Genomic DNA, 26,200 nt, shown 5'->3' on the forward strand with positions numbered 1-26,200 from the left:
GCACGTTTCCCACCCCTCTCAATGTTTGTGATGCAATATCCGCCGAACTATGTTGTATAAAATGATATAATTTTGCAGGTACATTCAATGGTACACAAGGTCTGTTCAAAAAATTCTGGAACATTTATAATTTTGCACCAATGGTGTGTTGAAGCTAAATGCGGTTGGCATCCCTGCACATACCTGTGTTTAATGTGTAACTGCTAGAAGTTTCAGTGTTGTATGTCTGTTAGTTATTGTTCAGTGCTGTATTGAGTAGAACATTCTGATACACAGTTTGTGAATTTCCAGATGGTAGAGTTAGAAGAGCAATGTGCCTGCATTAAATTTTGTGTGAAACTCAAGAAAACCTTTATAGAGACATACCAAATTATGCAGGAAGGCTACGGTGATGAGTGCTTAAGACTTACTCTGTGTCATGAATGATTCATACAGTTTAAAAATGGTCAGATTGAAGTTAAAGATAACCCTCATTCTGGACACCCTTCAACGTCTACTGACAAAGCTTATGTCAGGAACGTCAACAAAATTGTGTGCGCAAATTGAAGATTGCAGAAGCATGTAATATTTCAGTTGGATCATATCATGAAATCCTGACACAGCATCTTGGAATAGATATCATTGCTACCAAGTTTGTCCTACAGTTCATGAGTCAACACCAGAAAGTCCTCAAATACCAGAAAAAGCTCGGCAGGTCAGGTTAAATGTCTTTGACTTTGAAGGATTAGCTAATCATTAATTTGTGCCACAGGGACGAACTGTTAATCAATGGTACTATCTGGATGTGTTGTGATGCCTCTGAGAAAATGTGAGAATGAAACAGCCTGAAATTTCCAGATGGTAGAGTTAGAGGAGCAATGGGCCTGCATTAAATTTTGCATGAAACTCAAGGAAACCTCTATAGAGACATACCAAATTATGCAGGAAGCCTATGGTGATGGGTGCTTAAGCCTTACTCTGTGTCATGGATGATTCTTATATAATTTAAAAATGGTCAGATTGAAGTTAAAGATGACTCTCATCCTGGACACCCTTCATTGTCTACTGACACAGCTCTTGTCAGGAGTATCAATGAAATTGTGTGCGCCAATTGAAGATTGCAGAAACATCTAACATTTCAGTTGGATCATGTCATGAAATCCTTACACGGCATTTTGGACTGCATATCATGGCCACCAAGTTTGTCCTATGGCTCGTGAGTCAAGATCAGAAGAAGCTCGGCAGGTCAGGTCAAATGTCAAAGCCATGCTGATAGTTTTCTTTGACTTTGAAGGATTAGCTAATCTTGAATTTGTGCCACAGGGACCAACTGTTAATCAGTGGTACTATCTGGATGTATTGTGATGCTTCTGAGAAAATGTGAGAAGGAAACCGCCTGAAATGTTGCAGAACAGTTCATGGCTCTTGCATCTCATAATGCACCCATACATACATTCATCCATGTTGGTGTGTGACTATTGTACAAAATAACGAAATCATTGTGCCCCGTGCTCTCCAGACCTGGCCTCTGTGGACTTTTTTTATTTCCGACATAGAAAACCCCATGGAAAGGATGAACATTTGCATCGATAGAGAAGATAAAAGAAAACTGCAGACAGCACTTCACACAATCCAGCAAGGGGCATTCCGAGACTGCTTCTGGAAGTGGAAACGGTGTTGTGGAGGAGAGTATTTTGAAGGATACCATGTACAGTAAGCAAAAGATAAACAAAGAAAAATTTTATGAACAAAACCCCAAAATTTTTAGAACAGGCCTCATACATGGATAATGTCTGCAAACTGTTTTGTGTATGGTTGATTGTAAAGAAGTAATATATTAAAACTGAGTTTTAATGCATGAACAGTAAAAATTAAGTAAGTGATGAACAGTTTTGCATTCATCATTTTGTCAGGTGTGTGAAAAAGTTTTGTAAAAGTTTGAAATTATATGTAAAATTTGTTGGAAGTTACTATATGTTCTTGCTTTCAAATAGTGGGTAAATATAGTCTGAGCGATTGATGTGCTGTGAGTTTCGCTGCCTCAAGAGATATACACAGTTTCTAACTGTAATACTTGTCTTTCTGTATTAAGCATTTAACATTAGTTTATACCTGTTATTAAGTATATTATGACAGCATTTTAAATTTGGATAATAATTATATGAAGTACTGAAAAAATTTTTTTGTTGATCCTTGAAGCCATTAGAGAGGTAACCTGTCAGCAGTTCTAGGCTAGACACTTGGTAATATTGATCCCTCAAGACACACTACATGGACATTATTTCACTTACCTTACACTGTTCTCCTTTAAGACTGCTCAAATTAATGTTTTGCACTGCAGGTCCATGTACCTTCCGTGCTTACTTATTAACGGTTTTTCTGTCATTTGCTTATGTCAGGCTTATTCAGTTGATATTACAGTGAAACTTCTATGTTTTATTTTTGTGCAGTCCAGACTTAAGAAACGCAGGATTGAGGAAAACATGGAATTTGGGAAAATTTTGAAACCCCCCAAAATATGAGCAAAAACACATGTAATTGGCATATATGATCAAAAATTGCAATCCTCTCCAATACTTTGTATAAAATCTGCCTAAGGAAATTAAATATACAATACAATGTTTATACAATAATCTGTAGTAATGAATTTCATCAGTTCTTAAAAAATCACAGATGTGTAACAGCAAGTAAAAATTCATCAAGAAATTGAAATTGGTATCTAGATACAAGGTAACCAAGCTATTTTCCAACTAGCTGCAACAACATGTCATACATTCGAAACATGCGTTTTTGAGAGATCATCTTTTGTGCTCACCCAGAAAAAAGCACAAATTGCTGAACATGTTGAATTAAACCAAAAGCATCACACCAGCTAAACAGTTAAACATAAGCATAAATCTGGAAATCTGCTTGATGACAAACTTTGTCACCATATCTTTTGCTAGAAGATGCACTTCCTAAGCTCACCCCCTTAAAAGCGCTATTTTAGGCTTGATGAGAGAAACAGATATGTGATGAATTTACTTCCCCAGTTGACATACAAGGTTATTAGAAGTCCGCTCTGTGAATTTCTGTACACTGTGTAAAGTGTAAATTTGAAAGAAAGCTCAGGTGCTAAAGGTTTACTTCATGCCCTCTATCACTACTACCAATCTTTATGATCTACTGTGTGTGGTGCAAAGTACATATGTACATAAGTAGTGTATGTCGTTGTTGCAATTGTATTATGTCAAATTTGAGCATGAAAGTCTTTGAAATGTGCTTTTGCAAGACCTTTGTTCTATTGCTGTGTGACATTCTGTCATGGCACATCATCTGCACAAGAAGTATATTTTCAGCACTTCACAAAATGCTTTCACGCCTGCCTGCACTCCCTTCATTGGAGGGCGACTCTCCCTCTCCAAACATATAATAGGTGAGCTCATGTTACGTGTATTAGTGTAGTGTGGTGGCTGCACTGGCTGTTGGGTGAGTTAACTAGTCTCCATCCAATAAGTGTTCACTGGCCAAAAATGGGCCAAGCATATTCTTCGAGACTCTGTGTTTGAATTTAAAAGGTTTACAATTGATGTTTTTGCTGAATATAGCATGTTGGAAGTACATGCAAAAGATGAGACTGAGTTAAAAATGGCAAAACAAAAGGTGGTGGCTGGGCTGCTTTGTCACTTGGTGGCTCAGTCCGGAACACTTTGCAGTTGCATCACAATTGTGCGGTGCAGCTAAATGTTATAATTCATGTTTGCAACACCGATTGAGGAGTATGTCAGCATTTCCTCTCTCACATCTTCCCTCTCCACAATGGCTTAAAATATTCCCGTAATTCCACCACCACCTGTGGTACAAACTATCTGTCTTTTGAGCCACTTATAACTTGTTCAGTCACATCCAGTGTCAATAGGAAGGAAACGGAATGAAGTCAACTAAGACAGTGAGTAGGAAATTAGAATGGAGGTACCTTATTAGAAAGAAATGTAAAATCGAATGTAAAATTGGGGAATATTTAGCATTGATCTTATTGTCACTGGGGCTATTAATTAATGTAGTACAATTGTGGAAAATATAAAGTCAGAGAATGTGAAATCAATGTTCCACTGTATAGTTAATTCAGTGAACTCGTAATACTTACCATACTATGTTCTTTTGCTTCATTCAAAGCTCCCTTTAACTTATTTGTTTACTTTGTCCCTTGTGGCTAAAATACATAATTGATTTATTAGAGCAGTAAAGTCTCTTTCTATCACAAAAGCCTTATTTCAGTTAAGTGTAATTTTAACAGTATGAAGACTGACGTATCTGTCTGGATTAGATTAGATTAGATTAGATTAATACTAGTTCCATGGATCATGAATACGATATTTCGTAATGATGTGGAACGAGTCGAATTTTCCAATACATGACATAATTAGGTTAATTTAACAACATACTTAAGTTAATATAACAACTTTATTTTTTTGTGTTTTTTTGTTTTTCTTTATTTTTTATTTTTATTTTTTATTTTTTTTCAATATTTTTTTTTTCTTAATTTATATCTAAAAATTCCTCTATGGAGTAGAAGGAGTTGTCATTCAGAAATTCTTTTAATTTCTTCTTAAATACTTGTTGGTTATCTGTCAGACTTTTGATACTATTTGGTAAGTGACCAAAGACTTTAGTGCCAGTATAATTCACCCCTTTCTGTGCCAAAGTTAGATTTAATCTTGAATAGTGAAGATCGTCCTTTCTCCTAGTATTGTAGTTATGCACACTGCTATTACTTCTGAATTGGGTTTGGTTGCTAATAACAAATTTCATAAGAGAGTATATATACTGAGAAGCTACTGTGAATATCCCTAGATCCTTAAATAAATGTCTGCAGGATGATCTTGGGTGGACTCCAGCTATTATTCTGATTACATGCTTTTGTGCAATAAATACTTTATTCCTCAGTGATGAATTACCCCAAAATATGATGCCATATGAAAGCAATGAGTGAAAATAGGCGTAGTAAGCTAATTTACTAAGATGTTTATCACCAAAATTTGCAATGACCCTTATTGCATAAGTAGCTGAACTCAAACTTTTCTCTCTCTCTCTCTCTCTCTCTCTCTCTCTCTCTCTCTCTCTCTATCCATTTGCTTGTTTTAGCACAAAGTAAATAGTGTAACTAAAATTGCTTCTTGTGTTGATGGTATGTAGTGTTCACATCAGTTTTGTGCCAAATTAAAATTAATTGCATTCTCAGCTGCATAGTGGCCCTCAAAATATGGACCTGGCACCATAATAGCAAGAGGATTCTGAACCACCTTCTGTTCTGTCCTGTGGAGATAAATTTAAATGCTGACCACTATTATGGGCAAAGCTGCACTAGAAATGGCATGAAGTAGGCCACTTTGTTGTGGCCATGCCGGTGCTGAAGCTGAATTGTATTGTTGTAGCGATGCCCATGCTGAAGCTTACTTGTATTGTTGTAGCCATACTTGCACTGAAGCTGACTTGTATTGTTATATACTTCTTTACCAAAAATTGATACTGAGTGAGACATTCATGTGACGCCTACGCTGAAAATTCAAATGCCTGTAAGCACCACAAGACACACAGTGGCAGAGAAGAACAGTAACCTGCTTCCACTAGTCAGATGCATCTGTGCTTAATATTGTATGGGAATATGTTGTAGCCATTATCCACATTATCTGATCACACAGTTCTCGTGTGCTCAGCATACTGAGTTAAGATTATCAGATAAATTATTTCACTACTTACATCATATTCCATTTTTGATTTGAGGACAAACAAGTTTCATTCACTTTTTCGTTAATTACTCAGCAGACTCTTTCAGTGAGAGGTCTTGGACCTCCTCCAATTGTGTGTGTCATCTGAATCGTTCTATATGTATAAAGAATAATTGCACCACAACATTTTTCTTTGTGTTTTATTACTATCATTTCAGATTTATTTTAATTAACAGATAGACATCTCTCCTGAACACAGTAAAAGAATACAACTGACTTGATAACTGCAGTTAGCTATATATGAAAACTCATACAATATGTAGTTTAAACAAATACTTTTTGATTCTTTTTACAGTTAACAGTTGTTTTTTAGGCATCAGTTTGAAGCAGGAGCTTTTGCCTCACAGTTCATCTGCAGGCATGATCTGAGACATGTAACATGCATGGAATTAAGAATAATCAATAACAAGATACAATTAAAAAGTCTGTCCTGGTTCATCTATTTTAATTTCAATTTATTTCTGTGCATGTAAATAACTTTTTTCATGTATGAGAGGCATTTGGAAATGATTTACAATTCTATTGCTTTCCAAGTATCACCTGAATATGTTCACGTCCTCTCACAGGAGATGAGCTGATTCTAGTACATGAGAAGAGACTAGATGGCAGTTGTGAACAGTGTGTACAATGAACGGACAGCACTTCTTTGTTGTTAAGTAGAGAAAGCTATGGATAAGATGGGAGGTGATTGGACAAAGATGGACTACATGGTTTTTGTGAAAGGAAGGAGTAGGAACAACTGTTATTCATAAATGTTTAACTGTGGTGTATGTTCAAGAAGCTCCTGTGCAAGAAAGTGTTTGCAACTGGATCATTGGGTTGGCTAGTGGAAGGGAATCTGCATGCAGGAATATGAGTACTGGTCATCCATTGACATTGTGGTCTCCAATGAACGTTGAGATTGTGTCTCAGTTGGTTATGGCTGATGTGCACATAATGTTTGATTATATGGAATAGCAGACATGCCTTGGATGCCCAACCCTGCACTCAATTATTAATGATGATATCATCAACTATTGGAAATGAAGAATGAAGGTCAAGATTTTTTTTGGAGAAACTAGTGACTGGTGACAAACTGTGATGTCTCCACTTGAGAAGAAAGTCCATTCCATGCAGCGGAAACATCCTGGGAGTCTCTGGCCTAAGAAATTTCATACTCCTCCATCTGCAGGCAAGCAGGTGATCTCTGTCTTTAGGGCACTTGCATAAGCTAATGGACTGGCTTCAAAAAGGAACAACTGTCAATAGCAGATCTTCTTTTATGCTGGAGAACCAGTACTGATATTGTGGGGAGGGGGAGGGGGAGGGGGGGGGGCACTACCTTGGGCCGCCTGTGCGTCAATATTATTATTAATCCGTAACACACATAAATTAGTATGTTATGAGCTATTGTGAGGGCACAATAAGTTGGCCACCAACCCCCAAGTGCTGTTTGTTAAAATTTGGCACCATTCGGAACACTTTGTGTCAACTGTTGTCTATTTGAGATAATTGCCTGACAGAGTATTGTGTTGTACGTGTGATTGAATGATTAATAACAGACCAAGAGATGAAGACACTAAGCAGATTCAGAAGGATGTAGGTTGCAGTAGTTACTGGGAGACGAAGAACTTGCACAAGATAGAGTAGCATGGAGAGCTGCATCAAACCAGTCTCAGGACTGAAGACCCCAACAACAACAATTATAATTATATATAAATGAGTTGTGTGGTTTACATAATGGCTGCTGATCAGTATATATTGTGCATGTCCATGTAGTGTCAGTTCTGGAAGAAACTGAAATGCCTCTTTCAAATATCTATGAGCATTCATCAATTTGAACTGTAATGATATCTGTACCTGACTAGAACACACAACTGCTCTGCTGGAAATCACTCATAACTAGAGGAGTCAATCAGCTATCAGCATTTATGGCCTAGCTTAGCCTCTGAGTGAGTTCCAGATCTCAGTGAAAATTATTAAATACATTTTGAGCTCACAGAAAAAAAACCATTATCTGGCTTGAATAGAAAATGTAGCTGATCATAAAAATTCTCACCCATATAAAAGTTTATCTAGTAATTCATAGAACGTGGTATGTTTATTCCGCACAAAATGATATTCAATAGCAGGTGCTGTCTTAGTATGCCTGTATGATACACTGCTGAAGATCTCATAGATCTTAAAACGAATAATCCAGTATCGTTAATCCCTCGAGGCTCCACGACACTGCAGCTACAGTCTTTTTGATCAATCTAAACTTTGAAATAGATTCAGCAAAAAGGTAATGGCCAATTAGGGACTACAGGTGTGCTATATAGCTCATTCCTTGTAGGGCTGATTACTGAAATCAGAAAGCATAAAGTTAATCTATAAGCTAACAACTGTGTTGGTGGAACATTTCTGTTTGCAATGACAAACCATATGCAAGGTCTTGTTGGTAATCAGTCCATTTTGAATGCAGCTGTATGGGCAGTTTTCTATTCTGCCTTAACTATCAGAGAATGGTATGTTCAATGACAAAGTCTCACCTTTTAAAACACTTTGTATTTATTGTACAATAGTCAACAAAAAACAGTTCACACTTTCTATACTTGATAAAGTTTGATGCATATTCCCCTATATACTAAAATAGTTCCATAATTGGTGTGGCACATAATGCACTATAATTCTGTGTAATATTAAATGTCTTTCTTGGGTTCATAACCTTAATTGTCCCTTTTTTATAAGAATTACATAACTTAATTATAAAATTATGCATGTCTTTTTTTTTTTGGCATGACAAATGATCTATTACACTCTAACCCAGTAGTGTCCATGCAACTAATTTCTCTGCCCCTGATGTAAGTGGCCATCTTAGCTCATGACTAAATTCACCAGTGTCAATTAAAATTTAGCACATTTTACAATTAATGCCCCTATGAACCATGAGCCTGCCATTGCTGGGGAGGCTTGTGTGCCTCAGTGATACAGATAACCATACCATAGGTGCAATCACAATGGAGATCTGTTGAGAGCTCAGACAAAAGTTTGGTTCCTAAAGACAGGCAGCAGTCTTTTCAGTAGTTGCAGGGGCAACAGTCTGGACAATTGACTGATCTGACCTTTCAACTTCAACCAAAACAGTCTTGCTCTGCTGGTGTTGTGAACAGCTGAAAGCAAGAGGAAACTGCATCCTTAATTTTTTTCCGAGGGCATGCAGTTCTGCTGGATGGTTAAACGATGGCAGTATCCTCCTGGGTAAAATATTCCAGACGTAAAATAGTTCCCATTCAGATATCTGGGCAGAGACTACTCTTGAGAATGTCATTATCAGGAGAAACGGAACTGACGTTCTATAGATTGGAGTGTGGAATGTCAGGTCCCTTAATTGAGCCGTTAGGTTAGAAAATGTAAGAAGGGTAGTGAATAGATTAAAGTTTGATATAGTGGGAGTTAGTGAAGTTTGGTGGCAGGAGGAACAGGCCTTCATGTCAGGTGAGTATAGTTTTATGAATACACACCAAATAGGGATAATGTGGGAGTAGCTTTAATAATGAACAAAAAAATAGGAACATGGATAAGCTACTATGAACAGCATAGTGAACACATTATTATAGCCAAGATAGAACATGAAGACCACACCCTTCACAATAGTAAAAGTTTATATGCCAACTAGCTATGCAGATGATGAAGAGATTGGAGAAATGTGTGATGAGATAAAAGAAAGTAAAAAATTTAATGATAGATAATAGGCATATATGAACTGGGAGAAAGGAATGAAAGAGGAAGCCTCCTGATAGAATTTTGCACAGAGCCTAATTTTATCATAGGTAACAGTTTAAGAATCATGAAGGAAGGTTGTATATGTGGAAGAGACCTGGAGACACTGGAAGATTACAGATTAATTATTAAGGGGCAGATGTGGACTCTGACCACAATTTATTGGTTATGAACTGTAGATTAAAGCTGAAGAAACTGCAAAAAGGTAGGAATTTAAGGAGATAGAACCTGGATAAACTGAAAGAACCAGAGATTGTAGAGAGTTTCAGAGGGAGCATTAGGGCATGATTGATAAGAACAATGGAAAGGAATACATTATAAGAATAATGGTTGGCTTTGAGAGATGAAATAGTGAAGCCAGCAGAGGATCAAGTAGGTAAAAAGAAGAGGGTTAATAGAAGTCCTTGGGTAATGCAAGAGACATTACATTTAATTGATGAAAGAAGAAAACGTAGAAATGTAGTAAATGAAGCAGGCGGAAAGGAAACAAATGTCTAAAAAATGAGGGTGACAGGAAGTGCAAAATGGCTAATCAGGAATGGCTAGAGAACAAATGTAAGGATTTAGAAGCATATTTCACTTGGGCAAAGATAGATGCTGCCTACAGGAAAATTAGATAGACCTTTGGAGAAAAGAGAACCACCTGTATGAATACCAAGAGCTCAGATGGAAAACCAGTCCCAAGCAAAGAAGGGAAAACAGAAAGGTGGATAGAGTATATGGAAGGTCTATACAAGGGAGATGAACTTGAGGAGAATATTATGGAAATGGAAGAGGACGTAGATGAAGATGAGATGGGAGATATGATACTGCATGGAGAATTTGACAGAGCACTGAAAAACTTAAGTCAAAACAAGGCCCCAGCAGTAGATGAACTTTCCGTTAGAACTACTGACACCCTTGGGAGAGCCAGCCAGGACAAAACTCTTCCATCTGGTAAGCAGGATGTATGAGACAGGTGAAATACTCTCAGACTTCAAGAAGAATATAATAATTCCAATTCCAAAAAAGGCAGGTGTTGACAGGTGTGGAAATTACTGAACTATCAGTTTAATAAGTCATGGTTGCAAAATACTAAGGCGAATTCTTTACAGAAGAATGGCAAAGCTGGTAGAAGTTGACCTCAGGGGAGACCAGTTCGGATTCCAGAGAAATGTATGAACATGCTAGGCAATACTAACCCCATGACTTGTCAGAGAAGATAGGTTAAGGGAAGGCAAACATACATATATTCTGTTTGTAGACTTAGAGAAACTTTTGACAATGTTGACGGGAATACTCACTTTCCAATTCTAATGGTGGCAGGGGTAAAATACAGGGAACAAAAGGCTGTTTACAATTATACAGAAACCAAATGGCAGGTATAAAAGTTGAAGGGCATGAGAGGGAAGCAGTGGCTGGGAAGGGAGTGAAACAAAGTTGTAGCCTACTGCCATGTTATTCAATCTGTGTATTGAAAAAGCAAGAAAAATTTGAGTAGGACTAACAACTTTGAGGTTTGTCAATAACATTGTAATTCTGTCAGAGACAGCAAGGGACCTGGAAGAGCAGTAGCACAAAATGGACAGTGTCTTGAAAGGAGGATATCAGATGAAGATCAACAAAAGCAAAATGAGGATAATGGAATGTAGTCCAATTAAATCAATTGATGCTGGGGTAATTAGATTAGGAAATGAGACACTTAGAATAGTAGATGAGTTTTGCTATTTGGGTAGCAAAATAACTGTTGGTGGCTGAAGTAGACGGGATATAAAACGTAGACTGGCAATGGACAGAGAAGTGTTTCTGAAGAAGGGAAGTTTGTTAACATTGAATATAGATTTCAGTGTCAGGAAGTCTTTTTCTGAAAAAGTTTGTATGAAGTGTAGCCATGTATGCAGGTGAAATGTGGATGATAAACAGTTTATTCACAAGAAGTGAATAGAAGCTTTTGAAATGTGGTTCTACAGAAGAATGATGAACCATAGATGGGTAAATCATGTAACTAATGAGGAGATACTCAATAGAAATTTGTCCACAACCTGACTAGAAGAAGGGATCATTACGTAAAACACTTTCTGAGACCTCAAGGGACCACTAATTTAGCATCGGAGGGAAGTGTTGGAGATAAAAATCATAGAGGAAGGCCAAGATAGGAATACAATAAGCAGATTCAGAGGGATGTAGGTTGCAGTAGTTAGTCGGAGATGAAGATGCTTGCACAGGATACAGTAGCATGGATAGCTGATCCAAACCAGTCCTCAGACTGAAGACCACAACAACAACAACCACAACAATATTAATGTCTCTGTAAGCATTGTTGTTTGTTACTGTGATGGAAAACTACAGTCTTAAGAAGCTCTTACTTTAATTTATGTTTTAGGATTGAGCTGTTAATTGCTTGATGGAAATTACTGTAAATACATCTGAGAACAACAGACTGCACAGATACTTAATGTGGCACACATGCTGCCCAAGGTCTGCAGTTTGATGACCACTGATTGAGATGCAGGATTCAGGAAAGGCAACAGCGAAAATATTTGAAAGTGGCCCTTCCACCCTGAAAATGTGTGGCCTCACGCCAGCAAAGCCATGACAATAGAGTTGACATCACCGGCATTCACTGTTGTGCCACACTCACTTTATTCACTGAATCTCGGTCCATCTGATTATGTTTCATTTGATAACATTATGGATGTGCTGTGAGGTGAAAGACTCAACAAGAACAAAGAATTACAGGCAGGTACCTATGAGTGAGTATATAGTATCCCCAACAGTGGCTCTATGATGCAGTAAAGAGTATGCCAGGTTGGTGGCAGTGGTATATTAATATCAGTGGAATGAATATGGAGAGATTTCATCAACACTGACTACAGTTCATTAATAAATAAGGTACAAAACCCACTATTGTAAATCATTTCTGAATGTCCCTCGTAGATATTATAATAATGAAAATTTCAAGATGTATATTACACATAAAAACTGACACTGACTACCATTTTTTTTTTTTTTTTTTTTTTTTTTCAGGGAATGTGGGTAGTGCTTAATCTCATTTAAAAAGACACCCACACATTTGTGTGTGCACAGGCAACACACACACACACACACACACACACACACACACATCTTCTCAACAGACGGTGTTTGTTTATGTATTGTGTGGTAATAATTCAGAGATGTGTAGTATAAAAGGCTGAAATCTTCCACTCAGTTATTAAAAGAATGAAAGAAATGCAGTGTGCACAAAAAAGTCACTCAAAGAATAAAGCAAAAACAATTTAAGCTTCCAGAAAATAGTTCTTGCACAACAATAGAACACATAAAAATAATTTTCTTGTCACTTTTTCTCAATGTATAGAAGTCAGAGAGAACCAGGTACTCAGGTTCAAATGTTCAACAGGTTCCTCTCAGATACAAATCAAGAAGTTTAGATTCCCTACCAATTGAGAACATAACTCATTAGCCAAAACTATGAGATCTTTGATTAATTGTATTCAGTGACTGAGAATTCCTGTTATCTACATGACAAATAGTTATTTCACTGTAAAGAAGTAGTATGTTGTTAATAGGTGTCTGATGTTGTAGAAGTACCATTGGTAACTATTTTCTTTGAAAAATACAATGGTATACTTGTACGTATTACGTTACCAGATGCAGATAAACAGAAGACTTATACAAAGTAGCAACTTTTCTGCTGATTTACTTAATTACATTTAGCTTCCATAAACAGTATTAAGCAGAGTAATGATAGTTTATTGTTAATGTGGTTTTAAAGATTCCTTTTTTTATTGATGTATACCATGAATCATATCACATTGCTCAAACCTTTCCATCTTGATGATATCTTGAAACACAAAGAATGAATGCATGTATGAACATGAAGTGTGGTGTTTGTATTGAAGTTGGAAGGAAAGTGAAAACAGGGATGTGAGTTTATTTGATCTTTTTGTGTGTCTTTTGTATTAAAGCAAGAAGAAGACTTAAAGCTCAAAATGTTGTTTATTTGCTTTTTAAGTGTGTCTTTGCACTATCCACCATTCATCTACAAATGTGTGCTTGCCTGTCCCCATTTACTGTATTTATATTATAGTATTTATTGTCTTTCCTTCCCTTGCACTTTTAGTATTGCAAGTTTAAGAAATATTTTCATTGAATTGTGCAAATCAAAATATCCTGCAAGGGATTTTTGTGTAAGTGTGAAAATGATAATTTTGTAGACTTTTACATGCATGTATATACAATTTTAAAGTACAATAATAATATAAAAGCACACAAGAAAAGTGTACACATTAGAGGTAAAATATATTACTTGACTCAGTTCCACTAATTTTCTATTTCAACAGACTGAAAGCAATCGCTGAAGATTCTTCATCTCATCAACAGCCAAGAAAAAGAAGCAATTCCTTGCCAATACCCAAAATTGAAGTATCTCTGTACCAAAGTCCAGAACTCAAAAAGAGAGAATCAAAAGATTTAATAGAAGTTCCTGATATAAAAGATGTGTCTCTGCTGACAGGTGAGGAAAAAAGTTAGTATTATAATAATCATGTAGAAATATTGAATCACTGTGCAGGTTGTTAATTAATTGCATTTAAGCATTTGAAGAAAGTGGTTAAATTATTCAAGTCCCAGGTGTGTGCTCATTTGCATCTCCTACTCTGGGGAGGTTCACATAACAGCAACTCTTAATGCATATTACCACTGTCTCCAGGAGCTAAGGCCTGACTATCCATTCCACATTGTTGTTATTTCATCGTAGATGTTCCATTGTTTGAAGACTTGGGTTTAACATTCAATGTACAATTGATGAGAGGTCATTGACAAGTTAAGCAAGACCTTCTTATGGGACTGTCTTGAGTGGTGGAAGTCAACATCCAGGAAGGTTGCATGCTGGATTGAGGAAGACTAGTAATAGGATAGGAAGAAAATGTTGAGCCTGTGGAGGAATGAGGATATTATGAAAAGGGTGACACATCCAGATGCTGATAGGCACAGTGAAAAGACTGTTGCACACCTGGCTTTCACCCAAAGCCTTCTTCACATTCTGGCCACAGTGGCCAGGGGAGATCAGCCATGTATGTGTGAGGTGTGGTTGCTTATGTGAAAATGTGTGTGTTTTCTTTCCTTTCCTGAAGAAGGCTGTGGCTGAAAGCATATATGTAACAGTCTTTTCATTGTGCCTGTTTGAAACCCAACCTATTATCTGTACAGTGAGTATCAGTCTGTCCTTGGCATAATAGTGTTGATATATCAACCAGGGCTTTCTGTTTTTGAGGAATAAGGGTAGAGTGTCATGGTTCTGGGTCCACGTAATGAAGATATCATCAATGAACTGAAGAAGCAACTGGATGACAAGGAAGGATTTTTCTAGATAGCCCATAGACAGACAAGCAAATAAATTTCCATGTGAGCACCCCTGGCCATGCTAAGGAAATGATAAAGAAATGGTGGTGAATTTAGAGTTGGGTGGTCACTAGGAGAGGTTGCCAAGGCATTGAGATATGGGATATTGATGTACAGAAGGTAGCTTCAACAATGACAGGCAAGTATCTTAGTAGTAATTAGGAGGAGATGGTTGAGACGAGATGAAGGGTTTTTTTAGACCTTTGATATTGGGCACTTGGCTGCAGGCAGTGAGATGAGGGTGTTGGTCAAAAAGAACCAAAATTATTTATGTGAGTGCACAGTAACCAGCTACAGTGGGGTATCCAGTAGAACAAGATGGATCTGGAGGAGAGGTTCTGTATTGGACCTAGTAAAAGGAGTAGTGGCTGGAAGTTGTGCTGGATGTTTCAGATGGAACCAAAGTGACAGGTCTCATTGGCATAAGAGTCAGGCAGCTGTTGAACTCCTTCAGTGAGTCAGTCACTGTGGTTCATCATGATAGAGGTGGAGCTTTTGTCTACAGGGAGTATGATTAAGTCAGGATCCACTTGAATGTTGTGGGTAGCTGCACTTTCCTCAGCCAAAAGGTTTGTGTTCTTGAGAAGGGGGCTATTAAAGGAGGGTGTGGCCAAGTTTGAGGTAAGGAATTCCTGTAAGGTGACTGGAGAGTTGTTGGATGAGAGGATGTGAATAAGAAGAAGTAAACCCATGAGTGTGTGAGATGTTGATGTACATTAATTAGCATCCACAGTTATGAGCAAGATTCTGCTACCCAGTATGTTATTAACTGGACCACATTAACTACTTCCTTCTCAAGGGCTGTGACTAACTGTCATCAGGCCAAAAAATGAAAAACATACTCCCTCTATCATCCACACCTCTCCGAAAATGGTATTCTGTGGCCCACCCTATCTATGAAATATCTTGATCCATTCTCATGTGTACTTACTTCTAACTCCATACCATCTGGATCATATCCCTGGGGAAAATTAAACTGCAAGATTTGTCCTGTGTGTCCACTCAGCATGTCCTGTGCTAGTGCTGTCACACACATACATAGTCTTTTATAGCAGGCCCACTTGTGAAAGGAGTTATGTCATATATAAACCACCAATCATCAGTGTGGCAAATAATTGCCACCACAGAACTGTTGTCAAGAGCAAATTTGACTACCCAGTGATAGAACACACAGCTGAGTACACCATGCCCAAGTTCAGTGACTGGTTCAAAACATCTGAATTCTTGTTCCCAGACACCTTGGAGTTAACAACTTGCAACACTTTCAGGTAAAGAACTCCTTCACAATTGACATATTGATATTGGGTGGACCTTAGCTATAGTTATTCCTCACAAAGGCTAAATTTTGCACTTCATATAACTTAAACCTTCTCTAATATAAAAAGAACAGTGTGTTCAAAATTTGTACTCAATTGGATAACTGTTGAATTAACCACAAAAACATTGAAATATAGTTAATATTATAAACAGTGATTAATTACATTCAAAAGTGGCATATCCTTCCACATCTACACTATATCCTGTTTTATTCTAAACAAATTATAGAGATACATGAAGGCCGCAACAGCTTTAATTATACATCATTCTGAATTAAATTTTCCAAAACTTCGTGAAAAATGTGGAAAATTATGTATTTAATGATAATTCACTAAACTTCTTATGGAGAGACTCATTTTTGTATACAGATTCATTGCCAGGTGTTCAGTATCATCTCTTAAATATGCCGTTAATATGTAAACCCCATTTCCATAGCCAATATTGCACCTATCAACAACTTGAGAGAGAATGGGAGCAAACATTGTGCAAAGTATGTCACCTTGCTGGAACAGTTGTTGCTAATCTTTATGAAACAGTGATAGGTTACCACCATCACTGCTTTCTTCTGTTTTTGTTGGTGAAACCTTTGTTTTTAATGTAACAAAAGCTGATGAGTGACAAAATGTTTTTCCATTTGGATCTACACCAAACAGGAAGACTTGCTATAATTTTTGGCATTGAAACATTAGGAAATTCTTATCTTTCTCTTTTCTCACCTGTTTGTGAGCTACCCGTGTAATAAACATAATTGTCCATCAATTACCTGAAAGTATCATAGTAGTCAGTGTTTCTAGTAGGAATTTTACCAAAAATTTGAAACTTTTTGAATCACTAATGTTGCGCTTTCCTTCATCGCAAGCTTTGTGTCTCTCAGATTGTAGAAGAAAATGTTTAAAAGTTATCAATTTGAAGATAGTGGGCTCTAGTGATTTGATTGAAAATGTAGTGTACTGGAGAAACATCAAAATGTTTTCTTTATTCTGTAATGACTACCAGAAGAGGTTGGTGCCATTTTGTTTGTCTATAAAGAACATGTTGCAGAAGACCCTTCACACCAGCACAACAAATGGTATGAAATAGAAATTGAAAAATCATTTTTGAAAGATAATTGTTCAAGATAACTTTATCTTGGGTTACATGGGTTACAAAATAAGTAAACCATCCACATAACATTATAAAAAATACACATATGACAAAATTAATTCATCAAATAATAATAGTGATATAAGTCCAATAAGTTTCTCTAAAGATATTTACACAAAAAAAAGCAAGTTACATAATTTGCATAGAGAACATTTGATGATTTTTACACTAATGTAGTAACAGCAAATCTTAATATTACACATTAATTAAATTACTGAAAACTCATGTTAATTCCCATTAAATTATGTCTACAAGTGATTGTTAATGAAATATTAAAAAAAAAAAAGAAAAGGAAAGAAAACAGTCTATCTGAAAGAAACGACATGAGTAGACATTTTCAATTTTAATGTCACTGTGAATATCATTGGAGTTGTCTGGGTAAGCTAAAATTTGGCATATATCTGTTCTTAGTCAGTTGGGACAAGATACAGGTATGATAAATGTATAGAAAGTCGGAAAAATATGAGTGAGCCTCACATGCATGCACGCACCGGCACATGCTAGCTATAAACATGTTGCTAAATGCTACAATTTGGCTATTAATTGTCTGTGGTTTTGTCGTCCTGGCCTCAGTCCCATGGGTGATTTTCTTCTGTCTCTTTCCCTTTGTTTGCCATATGAGAGAATATCTCATTTCAAAACTATTGATGTTATTGTTACCTGTGCCATAGTTTAGTGACCTACTACTTATAAAACCATAGTTTTTCTATGTAATATTTTTTGCATATTATATGGTAACTATAATTGTAGATGAATATCACAACAATAACTTGCTATAACAATCATAGTTGATTTTGTTCAAATTGCAAAAATGTTAATGTCAGTGATATCAATATGTGTTGTATATATTACATGTATAATTAAGAGTGGTAAACAAATTGATTAGTCGTTGTATAATTGAACATTCCAGAATCACCATACTTTGGTCGGAAACAAGTTGATGAGCAAAGTCCTCACGTCAGGCGAGCTAGTGAAAAAGTAAAAAAGAAGAAGAAGATGGCAGATTTGAAAGCATTTGTTGAAACAAAATTGTTGTCAAAATCTGAAAAAACGTTAGAAAAGATTGGTCGTGATGAATCAAAGTCCTTGTTTGATCACGTAGGTATCTTAATTCTCATGAACAATCGGTCTGGACAGACCTATTTATATATTTTTTTCATTCCATAGATCATAGTGAGGAGACCTCATGGATGTTAATTACAAATAATGTGTTTTACCTGGTTAAGGCTTCCTAATATTTTCTGAAAGAAAAGGAAAATCTGGGATGTAATGTTACAACATTACAAGTTAAGGGGCTGGTTCTATGCTACAATAAACTTTTTAAAAATATGTAAAGAGGCAAGTTAACACTCACTAAAGGCTATCAAAGCATTGCGTATCACTGGCTGGTAGGGGAGTTAGTCAGAAAAATGGTAACAAACCACATAAAGGAAGAAGCATTGAACAACATACACTGGAACAAAACCATATATCAAATCTTAACAGGATAAAAACGGGGGATAAAAGTATGAAGGCAGATATAAAGCGTAAAGTAATCAGAACGTCTAGGTGAAGAACAGTGTCTAGCCACACATATATCAAATGACCTGGATATCATGTTACTAAACGGTCTAATAGATAGATTGAGTGCAGAGGAAAACCATGTTGCCCACGCTAGTAGGGCAGTACAACAATATTAGGTGCCATTCTTAGTAAAAATTCAACTAATCTGGGTGAAGACTATAAGAAGTAGTGGCTGCAGACAATGAGTAAAAGTGACTAGGTAGCACTTTAATTAAAATACATGCTAGCATGTAGGATAAAAATTCCGAATCATCACAAATTAAAAGAAACTAAAATTTAGAAATACAGTGAAACAAATGTTGTCACAAGAACAAAGGTTGTACATAAAATATGACCAGAATACCTAAAAGCATGAAAGTAATCACAGTACAAAAATCATAATACCACACTGTGCAACAAAGGAAAAAATTGGGTACTACTGACCAGCTGGTAATTAAGAAGCCCACCAGTACCTTCAGTTAAAGAAATTTCTGTCTCTTCTCCTTTTTTTCAAAACAAAGTATACTTAACACTCAAACAGGCACGCTGTGTTTTATAACATCAGCAGGCACGTGGCATACTTCACACACATGTAAAGAATAGCTGTCTTTAATCGTAGTTGAATTAAATAGTGATGAAACAAATATACATTACATGAGTTTAAAACTGTTTAATTAAACAATAATAAAATGAACTATTATTGTATCACTCTCACTCTGTTGCCACATAAGTGTTACCCCCCCACCCAGTAATGACCAACTGGAAGCATTATAACAGCACAGACCCACCAGCTCCCAGCCAACCTCTTACTTGATTAGTAATCATCTCATAGATGACTGTCTCATTGTGGGATTAAGCTGCTAGCTTTCGCATCCCGTAACTACCCTCCCGACCTGGTACAGAAGCAAATAACCAGAGCCACTTCCTCATCCCCTCAAACCCAGAACCTCCCACAGAAGAACCACAAAAGTGCCCCACTTGTGACAGGATACTTTCCAGCAGGGATACGACTTCCTCAAATCCTGTCCTGAAATGAGATCCATCCTTCATGAAATCCTCCCCACTCCACCGAGAGTGTCTTTCCGCCTTCCACCTAACCTTCGTAACCTCTTAGTTCATCCCTATGAAATCCCCAAACCACCTCCCATACCCTCTGGCTCCTATCCTTGTAACAGCCCCCGGTGTAAAATCTGTCCCATGCACCCTCCCACCACCACCTACTCCAGTCCTATAACCCGGAAGGTGTACACGATCAAAGGCAGAGCCACGTGTGAAAGCACCCACGTGATTTACCAACTGACCTGCCTTCACTGTGATGCATTCTATGTGGGAATGACCAGCAACAAACTGTCCATTCGCATGAATGGACACAGGCAGACAGTTTTTGTTGGTAACGAGGATCACCCTGTGGCTAAACATGCCTTGGTGCACAGCAAGCACATCTTGGCACAGTGTTACACCGTCTGGGTTATCTGGATACTTCCCACCAACACCAGCCTATCTGAACTCCGGATATGGGAACTTGCTCTTCAATATATCCTCTCTTCCCGTTACCCACCAGGCCTCAATCTCCGCTAATTTCAAGTTGCCGCCACTCATACCTCACATTCAACAACATCTTTGCCTCTGCACTTCCGCCTCGACTGACATCTCTGCCCAAACTCTTTGTCTTTAAATATGTCTGCTTGTGTCTGTATATGTGTGGATGGATATGTGTGTGTGTGCGAGTGTATACCCATCCTTTTTTCCCCCTAAGGTAAGTCTTTCCGCTCCCGGGATTGGAATGACTCCTTACCCTCTCCCTTAAAACCCACATCCTTTCGTCATTCCCTCTTTCCTGATGAGGCAACAGTTTGTTGCGAAAGCTTGAATTTTGTGTGTATGTTTGTGTTTGTTTGTGTGTCTATCGACCTGCCAGCGCTTTCGTTTGGTAAGTCACATCATCTTTGTTTTTAGATATATTTTCCCCACGTGGAATGTTTCCCTCCATTATATTAATAACTAATCACTATGTTAGCTGAAGTAATAATGAAGGAATAGGTACAGGCTCACAGCTGTAAAAAACAATTGAAGAGTAGAAGACAGTGTTATTTGTAGTTAGCGCACTTTATACATAGTCACGCCTGCACAAGGGTTAAGTTATTTAAGGTCAGAGAAAGATGATGACTAGCTTTCAAGTGTTTGGTAAATGCTGAGTGAAGATTGAACTGACTTTGAATAAATAAATAATTGAATAAATGTTTGGAGAATCTCATCTTGAACATCCTACCTGTTTGCCCATGTAGACTATATCATACTCACTGCACTGAATCATATATGCCGGTACCCTGAAACAGATATGGTTGTTGATTATGAATACAACAGTTTTGCAGTTTGTTGTCCTGTTCTGTTTATTCACTTAGCTTTGTTCTGGTGTCTTTTGTTTGATGGTTTTTTTATTTAGATGGTTTATTACCATCTTTCTGACTTACCTCCATACCAGTCGATTATGCGTAGTTCTTTGATAGTTTTTCATGAGTGTTAATTTTACTTTTTAAACTTTTTTTTTTTTAATAAACGTCATGAAAGGAGTAAAAGGAGTTGGTCACCATTAAGTACTTACGTGTAACTCTGATGTTTATATCAAACATATTTTGACTTGGACAGGTGATTACTATTATGTAAAGTTATGTAAGTGCTTTGTTTGAAGTTTCAAATAAAAGTAGCAATAATAGTAGATAAAAGTAGCAATAATAGCAGAAGAAGAAAAACAATGGCTTTTATCAACTATTTGGTTTTTTTTTCTAATATACAGAAACATACATGTAGTGTATTTTACAAGTAATTCTTTGGTTTGTGTAGTCTGCTTGTGTTGTGCATTGCTCATCCTTTTCTTTTCCTATTCTGAAATGAGGGAAGAGGCTATTCCAGGTCCAAGATTGGGCTCAAGTATGACTCCCATGATCCCAAAAATGGTCCGTGATCACTATCACCAAGCATCACTTCTACTTTCAGAGAAGCACAGATCTTGGTGTAGGTTGACAGGCTTGCTAAAAGGAAGACAATGTCTAAAGGTTCCAGCCTACTCTGAAGTTAATTTACAACATTTTCTGACGTTTGTAAGCTGCATTTATAGTAAATGGAGATCCTACACATTATTTTATATGTAGATGGTTTCCCTGGTATGTGCTGTGTATGTGTCGATTGTGCCACTGCTATGTTTGCAAACACATAGTCACAATGAGATTTTCACTCTGCAGCGGAGTGTGCGCTGATATGAAACTTCCTGGCATATTAAAACTGTGTGCCGGACTGAGACTCGAACTCGGGACCTATGCCTTTCGCGGGCAAGTGCTCTACCATCTGAACTACCCAAGCACGACTCACGCCCCGTCCTCACAGCATTACTTCTGCCAGTACCTCGTCTCCTACCTTCCAAACTTTACAGAAGCTCTCCTGTGAACCTTTCAGAACTAGCACTCCTCAAAGAAAGGATATTGTGCAGACATGGCTTAGCCACAGCCTGGGGGATGTTTCCAGAATGAGATTTTCACTCTGCAGCAGAGTGTGCGGTGATATGAAACTTCCTGGCAGATTAAAACTGTGTGCCAGACCGAGACTCGAACTCGGGACCTTTGCCTTTCGTGAGCACGTACTGTAACGTTTGGAAGGTAGGAGACGAGGTACTGGCAGAAGTAATGCTGTGAGGATGGGGCATGAGTCTTGCTTGGGTAGCTCAATTGGTAGAGCACTTGCCCGCAAAAGGCAAAGGTCCCAAGTTCGAGTCTCGGTCCGGCACACAGTTTTAATCTGCCAGGAAGTTTCACATTGTCATAATGATCAACAGCCGTCAATATAACCTGCCATACCTTTATTTTAGGCAGTGTTGTATCTTGATAAGTACAAGAACAGCATTTATTAAGAAGACTCAAATGTAATGTAGAACTCTGGCATAACTGAGTACAAATAGTGGTTCCTGGAACAGGTAACTTCCAATAACTAAGTTCCCAACCTGACATATAGTACAAGTCATAGTTTCTCTTATAAGCCCATATTTACCAAGTTATGTGACGAGATGACTTCCTAAAGGTCTACTGTAATGGTGGTGATACCGCTCATTGATGGCTCCTATAGGTGGTAACTCATGGCTTCTTAGTAAAGATTCCAACAGTGCACTGATCGTGCCATGCAGAAGGCAAATGGAGTTGGTTATAGTATCATGCCAATGAGTACACTGCTGCCAGCTGGGAGACATAACATTCCTCCCTCTCATGGGACGGGAACTAAGGGACCTTCAGCAGGATCTGGAACTGCAAAAGTCCGTCTAGCGCAAGTTGTCGTTTAACATAGTAAGCTGCTGTCTAGGGTCAGTAAAGCAATGAAATGTCCCCTTTCTCCCTGCTGGAGACAGGATGATGGTGCCTGGAATTGAGAAGGCCCCTAGAGATGGGAAGAGACTAAAGGAACCAATGCATGAGTGTAAGTCAGTGGTGGAAAGGCAGGTGGTGCACTCGGGCCAGCCCCCACTCATGGCAGCAAAGGGGCAGCAAAGGCCCAGGTTGACTGCTGCTGCTGCTGTAGCACAAGGGGGGGAAATGGGAACACTTGGAGTATTGCTGTAGTGGAGCACAGATCCAGACGGAAAGCCCAGCCAATGGAGGCCATCAGACTCTCCTAGTGGCAAAGTGTCTCCAAGAGAAGGGAGCGTGGAAGGAGAGTGGAACCAAGGAATGCTGTCCAACTGAAGAACAACAGCAGAAGGACTCTGTGGGAAAAACTATTGTTTGGGCCATCTGAGGTGCATGCCAGTGGTATAAACTATTGGCTGTGTCAGTCAACAAAGAATTCCACAGCATGAAGTGAGCATCAGAGTCTGACATGATGGGTGGGAAAGGCTGTACATTGCGTAGATTTGTTTTCTGAGGGACCCCACTGGAGTGGAAGGGAAGCTGATACCCTGGTGCCAGCAGCTCCAGTACAGGTGAGGAAGGATGACATTGGGCACCACCGTTGGCCACCTGGATGTGGGTACGTGATGTGGGTACATGAACTGCGGACACAAAAATAGGAACATTGGAAAAGATCAAGGCTCAAAATGTCAGCTGAAGTAAATTGTGTCAGTGTATTCTACATACCAATGATAACTACTGTGAAGGGGCACTGCATGGTTATTATAGTTTTTGAGAATACCAGAACAGAGCAGTTGCAGAGAACCAAGTGAAGCATCAATATCTGCATTAATACTAAATGTAGAAGACCCAGTATTTGAAATTTAACAATATGTCCATCACTGCCCAAATCCACAAAAATCACATCACCAAAATGTTCAAGAACTGAGACCACATTATTCTGGATAGAACTGAAAGGGGAACAAATAGTTCTATTGTTATCCTCATTATGTGTGAAAGAAGTTGTTGTAGAAGGAACATTGTGAGCAGTATCACAAGTAGAACTGCATAATTGAATTTAATGTATCTTATTTTCAAAGTCATCAGTATAGGAATCAGTTTCTCAAGCCTGATTGGGTGAATCACATAGAATCATTGGATCACCTGTAATGCTGGTAGCCCACGCCTGGGTTCCCGGGTTCGATTCCCAGCGGGGTCGGGGATTTTCTCTGCCTCGTGATGACTGGGAGTTGTGTGATGTCCTTAGGTTAGTTAGGTTTAAATAGTTCTAAGTTCTAGGGGACTGATGACCATAGATGTTAAGTCCCATAGTGCTCAGAGCTATTTTGAATGCTGGTAGGATTGGTGTGATACAGTTTTTGTAAACATCTTGAACTTAGTGAGCCTGTCTTTTAGGCATCTGAAAGGACAAGATGGTGTGTCAAGGTGGATGAAGCACTGGTCACAGGCTTTGATGGGCAATGACAGATTATTGTAAGCAACAAGTGCTGTGGCACAGCCCAGGGTTATGGTTGTTAGTGACCAGTGGTTCTGAGGCATATCACGATGTCTAGATGGCAGACGATCGTTTGGTGTGGGGGGGGGGGGGGGGGGGGCAGATCCTGAGGTGTGGCCCAAGGTCTGCATGTCTGGCACTGATGACCCAACCATTGACTTGTCAGGAATGGTAGGATGCTGGAAACACATTGAAATAGTTGCACTGAAATACCTTTGCAGAGCTTTGAGCCTATTGAAAAGCACACACCACTCGTAAACATTCGTTTAATGTGGGGTTGTTCAAGTGAAGGAGGTCATCCAGGAACCCTGAGTCCTGAGCATGACCAAGCAACATGTCTCTGACTGCAGAATCTGTGTAAGACAGCGCACAGTTTGGATTTTCACGTATAACATGGGTTATACTGTGCAAGGAGGTGACATTCATTCAGTAGGTGATTGTCCAGCTTGCTCATAAGTATGAAAAAACGTGTGGCAAGTTGCCACAGCAGGAAGGTTATCCTGAAAATATACGTGCATAGTTTAATGTTTCATTTGGATGGTTACCCATAAAAAGGTGCTTTGCAAGTTCAAATGCAGTACACAAGTGGTGGACACGAAAAATGCACACTTCTTTAAATCATCCTAAGATCCATAAGCTACCGAAATGTTATTCCAAGCGGCCACGAAGGTGGGCCACTGTTTCGACATTGGGTTGAAGGGGGGGAGAACAGGGAGAGACCCCAAACATCTAGTTTTTGCTGAGACTCATCCTCCAAGTGCTGTATCAGGCAGTCCAGAGCAGCTGCCAATGTGTCCAGTGTAGTTTGCAAGGACTGGAGGAGAGTAAATGTGGAAACAAAGAAGTCAACAGGTTCTGCCATCTGGAACAGTACACAAACAATAAGAATTCCTAGCATGGAAAGCATGCTGAATGCTTGATGGGGAGTGAAACACGGTCTGGAGTTCCAGCACAAAGTCCTTACAGAAATGGTGAACCCACCTACAGAATACCCAGAGCACAAACACTGCACCGCAACCAAACCATGAAAAATAAGGAGAAAGTATTGTGATGGAAATGGCCAGAACATCAATTAAATTCACTTTAAAATAATTAATAAAAGTTTCAGTGCCTGAGGAAGTGCAGGAGAAGCAGAGGCTTCAAACCAGAATACTGAATAGGTGCAAAAGATGTGTGGGCTTTGAATCAGTATGGACTGTGCACTGTTCCACCTTGTCAACTGTGATACTGCTATGTTCATGCAGATGTCAGTTACAATGACCAACTGACACATACATAACCTGCCAGTCCTCTATTATTAGCGAGCCTATACATTGATAAGTTGGAATCTCAGTTAACGACTGCACCATTTTAATGTCTGAGATAAGTATACAAATAAATAAACCAAGTGCGATAACTGCATTTATGAGAACACTCAAATGAAATTTAGAACTCCGGCATAATTG

General features: G+C 38.3%; 1 protein-coding gene across 1 annotated transcript in view; it reads left to right on the plus strand.

The window, feature by feature from the left end:
* The window catches only part of LOC124803322 (protein unc-80 homolog), a 995,149-nt gene that overhangs the window by 345,016 nt on the left and 623,933 nt on the right, over positions 1-26,200 (plus strand). Inside the window, exons 14-15 of the mRNA XM_047264506.1 lie at positions 13,811-13,983; positions 18,241-18,428. Coding sequence (XP_047120462.1) covers positions 13,811-13,983; positions 18,241-18,428 — 361 coding nt within the window. The remainder of the gene's footprint in view (positions 1-13,810; positions 13,984-18,240; positions 18,429-26,200) is intronic.

This window comes from Schistocerca piceifrons, chromosome 6 (genome assembly GCF_021461385.2).
Source record: "Schistocerca piceifrons isolate TAMUIC-IGC-003096 chromosome 6, iqSchPice1.1, whole genome shotgun sequence".
Lineage (NCBI taxonomy): Eukaryota > Metazoa > Arthropoda > Insecta > Orthoptera > Acrididae > Schistocerca > Schistocerca piceifrons.